The sequence below is a fragment of the Lissotriton vulgaris genome, chromosome 6, assembly GCF_964263255.1.
Source record: "Lissotriton vulgaris chromosome 6, aLisVul1.2, whole genome shotgun sequence".
NCBI lineage: Eukaryota > Metazoa > Chordata > Amphibia > Caudata > Salamandridae > Lissotriton > Lissotriton vulgaris.
Window position 1 is genome coordinate 1,364,869,219 of NC_141694.1, and position 11,002 is coordinate 1,364,880,220.

The 11,002-nt window shown below is 45.6% G+C and overlaps 1 protein-coding gene across 1 annotated transcript in view; it reads left to right on the forward strand.

The window, feature by feature from the left end:
- The window catches only part of LOC147708882 (uncharacterized), a 129,678-nt gene extending 120,047 nt beyond the window's left edge, over positions 1–9,631 (forward strand). The window contains exons 4-5 of the mRNA XM_086925795.1: positions 1,115–1,257; positions 8,853–9,631. Coding sequence (XP_086781921.1) covers positions 1,115–1,257; positions 8,853–9,631 — 922 coding nt within the window. The remainder of the gene's footprint in view (positions 1–1,114; positions 1,258–8,852) is intronic.
- The last annotated feature ends 1,371 nt before the right edge of the window (positions 9,632–11,002 follow it).

Consider the following 11,002-nt stretch of genomic DNA (forward strand, 5'->3'; position numbering starts at 1 on the left):
TAAAATGTTGCATGCGTGCGCATGTGGAGCCAAGCTACGCAAAGTACCATGTCATTTTATTTACGATTAAAAACTGATTGCCTCATTTGTGGGGAGATGATTTAGGGCAGTGCCGCAAGTCTTCTTGCATCACTGTGCTACACCAATGTGAAAGGGCAGGAATGCACTGTATTTATAAAATACGGCAAATTGCTGTTCTTTCCCCTGCACTGGCGCATAATTTGCTGCCTAGCATCAACGCAGGGACCCTTGCACCATGGTTCAAGGGTGTCTGCGTTGATTGCAGGATTGTTTTTGTGCAGGAAGGGCCACCTTCCTGCACAAAAACAATCCCAAGAGGTGCTTTCACACATGCAAAGAAGAGAAAACAAGGAGAAATAAAAATATTCCTCCTCGTTGAGCAGGCTAAGGTTTTGCCAGTATCCCAGGTTTACATGATTAAGTAAATCAGGCTCCGCGTTAAAATCAATGTGTGTTGCACGGGAAAACCCCAATGCAACGCCCATAGAACACCGCCCTGGCCCTAGAGTAAGACAATGTGGAGACTTGCGCTGCCTTGGCTTACTCCATATCTATGAGGCCATGCATAGATATGGTTGAGCGGTTTGCACCACCAGAGCGTCGGAAAAAGTGATACTCCGGCTGGGCAAGCCTCTCACAAATAAGCCCCCATGTGGGTGCAGCTCAGAATTATGCAGCAGTGTGTGACCTCTCATGCAAGTTTGAAAGTCTAGTCCTTAGTGTCTTGTACAAAGAAGGGGTGAAAGATTTTTGTGTAAGCGACTGGTGATTCAAAATTGTTCACCTGCATCTTGTTCATTGCATAGAATTTGTGTAGTTTGATGTCTCTTCTGTAGTAAAACAGCTCTGGGTCTGCTGAGACGATGTGAAAGCCCTGAAAATGCTGAAGCCTACGGGATGTCCTCCTGTCCGCTGGACAGTGGGTGACAAGCTCAGTCTTTGGTGTCCCACATGAACTGACATGAAAATAGTAATGGGTCTGTGTAAGGTAAAAAATAATGGCCCAATTGACTATGTTGCTGCTGAGGATCACTTTCTGTTCCAATGCAGTTTTAATTAAGTTAATGTTACATTCTGTCTGCTTGTTTCACAGTTGCAAAATTGCAGGCTTTGCATCAGTGAAAATCCATTTAGGCATGGGCATTGCGTCTGTGCAAAAGCTGTGGCTTTTGAACACTGTGCTCCTGAGAGAATCAGGTGCAATGGTGTGCATGGATTTCAAACACTTCTTCAGCAGTAAGCATGGCAGTGGTATCTTATTTCAACTAAGAATGTATGTTGGTGATTTTGAGAATATGTACTGTTACGAGTCTCAACGGGTGGTCAGTCACACTATAATGAGATGTTTCCCTGTCAGAGGTATTTTCCTTTCACTTTAAGCTGTTGCAATACATTAAGACCACAATCCTTTTTGTAGCTCCTAATAAAATGGCACATGCAGTGGAAACAGGGCCCAGGGACGATAAGGGGGATCCCGGAACCCTATTATGTTGTCTTATACTACCAATCTTCAGCCAGGGGGCTCACTGTCTTTGTTTGCATGACAGCCAGAAGCACTTTTGCTATGCCACTGACCTTTTCTTATAGGAACATGACTACATTTAATTTATATATAGCTGGTCTCTCTCAGAAAGTGGACAAAAATGAAAGATTTGAATGTAGACTCAAGCAATCATCATGAAATGTGTCGACCCTGACACGCCAGATGAGGAACTTATTTCTAATTTTGGTAGGATCATTAAAGCCATAAATGAAGCCTTATGGCTAGAAATTAAACATAAACCCAAACTGAAGAAGGGATGGTTTAATCATGAATGCACGACCGCTTACCTAAATTTAAAATCTGCATTAAGGAAAGCGGTTAGGATCCCACTCGATATTAGAACTCTCAGAAAAAAATAAAAAAAATACAATATTCCCTTAAAGAATAGAAAAAAGAGCTAAACACCCACCTTTGGGCTCAACTACATGAAAGCTGCGCTCATAAAAACTCTGCCGCTTTCTGGCAAGTGGTCAAGTCTCCTTTTCTAGCAAGTAATACCGACCACCCAAAAATAGATGTAGTGATAGAGGAAAAGGACTGGGTCCATCACTTTTCTAAGATCTTTAAGTCCACCTCAGAGGATTCCACGTCTTATGACTATTTCCCCCAGAACACCACACTCAGCGACAAACCTGAAGGCCCTTTCCCCATCGACCTTCAGTTCTCACTGAATCAAGTGGACTTGGCCCTGCGTGCAATAAAAGTGGCAAGGCACCGGGCCCAGACGGTGTCCCCATCGATCTTTTTAAAGCACAAATGGCCATTTGGATCCCCCTTTTAACTAGAGTACTGAATGCAACATGCAATATAGGCCTACCGGACTCATGGTCCAAATCCATACTAGTACCAATCTTTAAAAATGGGGACAGGGAGTCGGTAACCTGCTATCGTCCAATCTCACTCCTGGACCCGCTGGGAAAGGTGGTAGGCCGCCTTATTCTTGAGCGATTACAGGACTGGGCGGACGATGGCAGGATTATCTCAGACCTCCAGTATGGGTTTCATCAAGGGTTGGGGACAATCGAGCAGGCTTTGAATTTGACACTATTAATAGACAAGTATGTGCACATTAAAAGGGGCGATATGTATATGGTTTATGTGGACCTTTCATCTGCTTTCAATTGTGTCTCCCATTCAAAACTTTGGACTTTTTTGGGGGACATGGGAGTACCAACGAATCTGATCAAGTTTTTGAGGGAACTTTATTCCAATGCCACAGCTAGGATTCGCTACGGGGTGGGGGGGGGGAGAGCTGACGGAATTTGCAGTGGAAAAAGGGGTTAGGCAAGGTTGTGTCCTGGCTCCCTTGCTCTTCACTCTATACACCAATGGTTTGGAGAGAGCGATGATCAAGGGATGCCGGGACCTTCCTATGGTGAATGGCCAGCCAATACCTGCGCTGCTCTACGCAGATGACGCCGTCCTATTAGCTCGTACCCCCAAGAACTCCAAAAGAGCCTGAATAGATACTCCACCTTCATGGCAGGCCTTGACCTGAAAATTAACACTAGCAAAACCTTTGTCATGAGGGCAGGTTGCGGCCACAAACGAAGAATGAGGGACATCTACTTAGATGACCAAAAATTAGCGACCGCACAAAATTATTCCTACCTGGGTATAGCGATAGATTACAAACTATCCTTGAAATTGGCTGTAGAAACCAGAAAATTACTTTTCTTAAGAACTACTGCAGCTCTCATTAATTTTTCCAGGAAGTTGGGTAAGAGACCTTCCCCATAACTTGTCAAGATCTATAATGCTAAATGTCTATCTGTGGCCCTGTATGGGGCAGGGCTCTGGGGCTTCGTGTCTACAGAAGAAATACAAAAAGTGGAAAATACCTTTTTGAGGTACCTTTTGGTGGTCCCTAGGAGTATGGGTACCATGGCTTGTCATATGGAGTTGGGTCTCCCATATGTAATGGATTTAGCGAAGGTTGAACCTATTTTATTATGGCGCAGAATTTGGACTTCTGATAAAGCTACTCTCACCCAGTCTATTCTTTCTGATTGTTTAGCTTTGGATAATGTCCACAATTCCAGGTGGTTGTGTTATATCAAAAAGTCTTTACAAGATTTGGGTTGGGCGAGATACTATCACGATCCCTCCTTAATGTGTGAGGTATCAAGGAAGGCACTAAAAACGAAATGTCTAGCCCACTTTGAGGAATTGAGACTAACGAACGAGGCTACGAAACCAACAGTAGCCCATAGTCTGCTAATACAAACTGTAGCCACTATTCAACCCTACCTTACATTTAACATCACAAGTTATGAGAGTTATCTCTTGGTAAGGTTTAGGTTGAATTTTTTCCACCCCCTGGTCACGTTCCCCACTTGAAGCACTTGGGCAAAAGACCTTCCGCCCTGTCCATGCGATGACTCTTCTTCGCAATCTACCATACACACCATTCTTTTTTGTAAATTTTACCATGGTTTTAGGAAAAAGTGGTTGGTTCCATTGTTGCAGCAAATTGGTTATAGACAATGTCGTTTAGCTTTCCTTTTCTTGCAGCAATTGGAGGGAGAGAAGACAGTTTATTTAGTAGCAAATTTTCTTAAATGTATTGTTAGACATCGAGCAAATTTAAAATAATGAACTATCTTATAAAAGTCAGAGTTATTTCATGATCTTTTAACTATTTTTTTTAAATAATTATAGATAAACCCTGTTTAGTCTCACTGTGTTTTTACAAAGTAAAATTAAGATGTAATAGGTAAAGCTTTTTATGCTGATTTTAAAAGGGATAAAGAAATGTTTCCTATCTTCAATTGAGCTATATATCTGTGAGACTCGGTCCGCCATTTTTTATCTGTATATACTGATTTTTAATTCTAATCTAAGCTTAATGTAACTGATTGTTGTATGCTTTTTATGATTTATATTCTAAATCGAAATAAAGCTCAATTGACTGACTGACTGACTGATCGACTCAAGCAATCTTGTGTGGTATGGATTAATTCAAGAATTCCATGAGCATACATTTTGAGTGAGATGCCCTAGTGCAATGGTATGCCCAGAAATCAGGCCAGTGGTCGCACTGTCCTTAAACCAGGTTACATCCCACTGAGGAGGTCGAACAAGGGGTTGTTTGAGTTTCTGTCTACAGAGACCTGGCTGACATTTCAGGCTGGACTGTTTAAATGACAATACACCAAGTCAATGTGCATGTGGCTGGTCTCTTTCCAGAGCGGCACAGTAGGTAAAAAAAAGTATGGCCTGTAAAACTGCCTGAGTGTAGCGGTTGAGATTAAGTCAAGCATTCAACTCTTTTTTGTTTTTCTAAGTTACACTTCCCTTAGAATGTCATTGTCTTTACCACACCTAGCTCTAATTCTGCCCTTCATCACTTACTCCTAGAATGCTATCTCTGGAGAGCGAAGTGTAGGTGTTGCCACCTTCTACTGGAGAGACCTCACAAGGCTGTGCCTGGGGTCAGCGATGGTGCAATAAAAATAGGTACTTTGTATATCATAGTCACATAGTAGACTGGGGCTAGGAATGTGAAAGACCCAATGGTGTGAGAGACTATGGGCCAGATTTATCAATCTTTCATGCAACACAGCAGGACAACTTGCTGCACTGTACCTCATGAAAGGGAGAGGGCAGAAATGCACCATATTTACCAATATAAGGTGCAGTCCTGTTGTCTACCTGCACTGGTGCACAATCTGCAGCCTAGCCCAAACACAGGCACCCTTGTGCCACGGTGCAAATGTGCCTGCATTGCAGACATGATTGTTTTTGTGCACCATTCTTAGAAAGAGGAAAGAATGTGGAGAAATAAAGATATTTCTTCGCGTTGCGCCTTGCCTGAGAAGGCTTTGCACTTTAAGGTATTCCAAGGGTTACCAGTCTTGGTAAATCTTGGAATGCACCAAAATGTATTGGTGGATGTGTGAGAACACCCACATTCCACCCATGGAATGACTTGGCAGGGCATTGTAACACAAGGTAGTGACTTTTGCTGACTTGCTTTACTCCAGATTATCAAGCAACATATATCTGACTTTAGTATTGTGTTGCCCTGGTGACACCGTGCATGATACACGGAGAATGCAAAACTATGATAAACCTGGCCCCAAATGTTTACTCTTTTATTTGCTTACTTACACACACATTAAAAACTAAGATGCCATATTCGGATGCAAAATGGGATTGATATGGCACTGCAACCTTTTCACTCTTGTGCTGTTAATTCATGAGGACAGAGGATACCTATATGTCTTCCCACTACAAAGTTAGCAAATCACATAAAAATACTGAAGGTGTCCATTGGTGTCATGCTATGTGCAATTTGGTAGGGTAATTACATTTTTCAACTGGACATACCTCCCATCCCCACAGGGCTGTGAATTATGTAAGTAAACTTTTCTCTCTGAGCTGAAATTGCCTTTCTCCACACTAGAGCACAAGGCTCGATACCTTGAACTGGTTTTCAAATACTTTTTGCCTTGAACGAAAGGCTTTACACAAGGTTCCCCAAAGTAGAGGTATACATTAGAGAATAATTCAAGGAGAGGCACATCTGTGTCCTTTCAAGATGTGACTCTTGGTCTCACTTCTCAGTGCTTTGGACAATAAAAGTTGAGTGATTTGAGAGTCTAGTGCTGATCTAGTTCTTGGTATGATGTAATCAACCATTCATGAAGAAAATGGTTAGGGTTCAATTCCAATGAAGCCTGTAAAGGCTCCGACCAACGGTCGGAGCCTTCTCAAACGCATTGTAATGGACCTCTCGGTTTACTTCCCGACCGCCGCATTATGATGCTGGCAGTCAAAAAGTAAAGCAGCCAGTCATTCAGGCTGGCTAACGAGGGGCTGACGGAGCCTGTCGTCCACTCAGAACTGGCTGGCTTGTAATCCCAAAGGGCGCAGTTGGGATTGTGATGCATGGTTTCCGCCATGGTTTTCATGCCTTGCCTGTCTGGCATAGAAACCATGTCTGAAAGCATGTTTGGGGGCCCCCAGCAGGGCCCCTTGTGTGTGCCACCTCCGGTTTGGGGCTGAAGGGGTGCCTATGCGGCCCTCCTTTTGATCCCTACCTTGAGGTTGCTGCCATGGGGTGCAGGGACGAACAGCACCTCCCATTTTCCTATGGGAGCATGTATTACGGCTGGTTTACGGCCTTAATGCATGCTCCCATAGGGAAATGCAGGAATGCGACCGAACATTGTTTGGTTGCATCCTAAGAAGGCGGTCGGGACCGCCGACCAGGACTGGTCGGTTCCAGGACTGAGCCGGTGTCATGCAGAACTATTTCACCAGACATCGAAATTGGCCCCTAAATGTGATGCAACAAGTGGGAGGGTCCACCGTAGGTTTGGTGGTGATGTGTGAAACAATAGGGCAGAAATCATCAGTTCTGCCTCTTTAAAGTTATGTCTGAAGTGATGATTTTAATTATGGCCTTAACCAAGGGAACTGATTGGTTGTTTGGACCCAATGGGGCCCATTCACAAAGGTAAACATGCACTTGTATATTTACTCACAAAGTATAAATAATACTACACTAGGGAGCCGATTCCGATTCCATTTGGAAATCAGTCCGACCGACACCTACAGGCACCGACCGACCCGTGCAGTGCGATGCAAAGCCTGTGACCTACAACCGAGCCCTACAGAAAACAAGCCGTACGACGAGCCGTACAAAATTCAGCTATCCGGCCGTTACGTACCCATGACGTCCAACACGCACAGTACGAGGCAAAACGTATGAAACACAACCGATTCGCATGGAGCCCAAACCGACCGACACGGCCCAGAAACGTACCTAAAGCGAGAGAGACCACCGCGATCGACTCGCATTCAACACAGAAAACAATCAGCGTGAAAGGCACGGAGCAGCCCACACAAGCCAACATGAGCGTCAGACTTGGTCAGAAGAACGTCTCCTACATGCCCACAAAAAACAATGGAAAAAACACAAAAAAGGACCAGTCAAGCAATGACAAAGTCAATAAATAAAAAATAAAAAAAACACAAAGACACACCCACAACTCCACCTATAAAAAGACCAAAAAACTACCATGACCCTTTGCAAATACAACAGAGCAGCCAGCACAGAATAACTTGAGACACCAACCACAGACACACATACAACTCACCCATCACACAACACACACACCATCAGCACCCCTCCAAAAGCTCTCACACATACAACTACCAAAACAGACAGCCACCCACCCACCCTCACTTGCACCCACACACCCACCCACCCACATCACTCCTCACCACCACCCATTACCATCTCCCCTAAGAAGAATCCTCAGTTCACAGACACTAAGTTAGAAATATTGGTAGATGAGATCCTCAGAGTGGTGCCACATTAGTACAATATCACAGAAAACCAGGATGTGGGACAGGATCGTGGACAAGGTGAACGCACAAGCACCAGCGTATTGCACATAGACCGACATCCAGAACAGGTGGTATGACGTGCGCAAGAGGATCAAGAAGCTCCTCCAGAAGGAACACGCCTTGAGCCAGGTCACTGGCAGTGGCCCTCCTGCCAAATCAGTCTACTTCAGGTCCTGGGAGGAGAAGGTGTGGGACATCCTACCACCAGAGGGCATCCATGGCCTACCAGACATACCAGAGCCTGGTGAGTACACACCAAATGTACTGAATATTGTGTTGCAATACACACACATCACCGTTAAGTGGACAGTGAAATCATGCATGGATAGCAAAGGCATAGTAAAGCAAAATCAATTAGCCCAAGAAGTGTATGCTAGTCACACAAACACAATAATGGCCACCTCATAGTGATTTGTAAGTGTGTCATGACATGTACAAACCTATCAACAAATAGGGCAAGGCAGTGACACTGTCAGACATCCCTGCCACCACAACCACTATCTCACTGTGAAGCTGACTGACAGGAAGGAATAGTGGGTGTGCTGGTGAAGTGAGTGTATACAAAAGCATGATGGGGTTGTTGTCACAGATATTGCACCCCTCACAATTGCACCGTCAACACCTCTCTGAAGAATGCTCACCTCAGAGGGGCCTGAAATGGGCTGGCAAGTACTCTGGGACTGGGCTCTGTTGTGGGGAGCACAAAGCTCTACTGGAAATTGGCCACCACCAAACATCAGGACTCAACTGTCAGCCATCTTGTTAGCAAAGGCATACACCCTCACAGGGAAGCCGAGTCAGAAGGAGGGAAGTGAGGGCATGCTGGGAAGGGGGGTGTAGGCCAGAGCATGTTGGGAGTTGCAGTCACTCACAATACCAACCACCCACATGCATGGCCTAGCAAGTTGTCTCTCTCATATAAACACAGGTGCTACTGGGGATACACCAGCAAGTGAAGAGGAGTCCCTGGCCCAGACTCTGGTGGAGGATGAGCTCTCTGGTGTGAATCTGGCTTTGTCTTCTTCGAATGACGAAGATCAACCTGGCACCTCCGGTGTGAGTCATCAGGCAGCCCCACCATCACAAATACCTGTACCCCCTGCAGTCACGTCAACAACATCTGGCCACAGACCTAACCCCACCCCCAACACCGACAGACCTAGGACACCAAGTTCTAACAGCACAGGGACACTGGCCACCCAGGATGCAACGAACAATGACACCAGTAGCAACACCCAAGGGGGCCCCAGGTCAACTGTGCCTGCCACCACAGGTCCAGCCCGTGTGTCTAGGGGTGGTGGCAGTGGTGTTAGGCAGAGGTCACGGTCTGCAGAGGGGCCTGGACTGCCTGATGACCCCCAATTGGTACGCATCATAGATGCATACCAGGATAGCACCGGAGGTTTCAGCCAGGTAGTGGTGGTCCTCAAGGACATGCAACAGGATCAGGCTGGCCATCATGCATGCATGGAGGCCAAGTGGGACAAAGTTACTGGTGTGCTAAGCGACATATTGACTTGTCTCCGCCTGAACAGCAGCAATATGTTCACACCTCCCTGTGTGCCCACAACATCTCTTGCAACAACATCAGCAAATGCCACAGGGAGGGATGCTGAATCTGGTGGAGAGTCCATTGCAATGTTGCCGCCTGCACCTGAAGATCCCCCCCAGAAGAATAAGAGGGGTCGTCCGAAGAAGGACAAGTGAGCCACATTTATCCCAGCACATCCCAAAGGAACCCAGAACCTGTTGTGGATATTGGTCTTTGTGTGCTAAGCGTTCACCTTGTTGCACATGACACAACTCCTCAACATGACATGGAGGGTCCATGTTGTACTAATGTAGAAGATGAATGGGGACTTCACTCTAGACATTTCATCTACCAATACTTCAAACTCATCTGTGAACTTTGGATTCTAAATCTCAAGTACAGCACTATCTCCACACATGTATGTAAATAAACTCACTATTACACTGTACTTGCCTATGTTGTGATTAAAACTTGGTATGTGTCGTGGAGATGATGAAATGCCAAAGTACACAGTGCATGCCGACTACTATGTCATTACCGTAATGTGACTCATGTTGATGTGACACCTATGAGGGAGACACACCAATAGGGCACCATAACACATACTCACCATGGACACGTGACACATTGACTACAAAGATGTTTGCAAGATATAGGGTGGAATGCACAGACACTACACCTTTCCACAGTCACTGCTAACAAGCCCACTGGTAAGGTAACCAAATGTCAGCCAGATGTGTGAAGACAGGCGACACACCTAACTAAGTGAAGCACAGGGTCACTACAAATCAGAAACAAGTTTATTACACACCAGTATCAAGGTGAATCCACATGACACTGGGCACACGGTCACCAAGTGTTGTCAAATGGCACTTCAGGGCTGTCAGGCACATCACATGATGGCATACTAGAAGTCCTACCCTGGCAGTGGATTCTGGTTGTCGGTGTCAGACTTGACCAAGCAACTGCCAAAGTACCTTGGGAGGGATAGAAATGAGACACAGTCAGGAGCACACCAGAACAGGATGGAAATGCAATAAACATGTCACAAGAAACCTAGACAGTAACAAATCAGCATTTCATCACCATTGTGGACTACAGACCATCTGACAGGACACATCACTTCACGCATCCAGTCAAGTACCACACGGACAAACTCAAACAGCAACTGAGCTGCACAAACACATCACAGACTAACTCAGGACATTGACATGACAACCCTGTGAACTCACATTCAGCTGACGAAGTTGTTGATGAGCTGTGAGCTGACGTCACCTCATCATCATCACTGGCCTCGTGGCCCAGGCCAGGATCCTCCACAGGTAGTGGATGTTGGTCGTCGTTGTCCTGGATGAGAAGCACCTTCTTCCGCACAGCCATGTTGTGGAGCATGCAGCAGACGATGATGATCTTGCACACCTAAGCAGGCTCATATGGGAGGGCACCTCCGGTCTTGTACAGGCAGCTGAAGCGGCTTTTCAGGAGACCAAAGGTACGCTCAATAACTCGCCTCGTTCTGTCATGTGCTTCATTGTAGCGCATCTGTC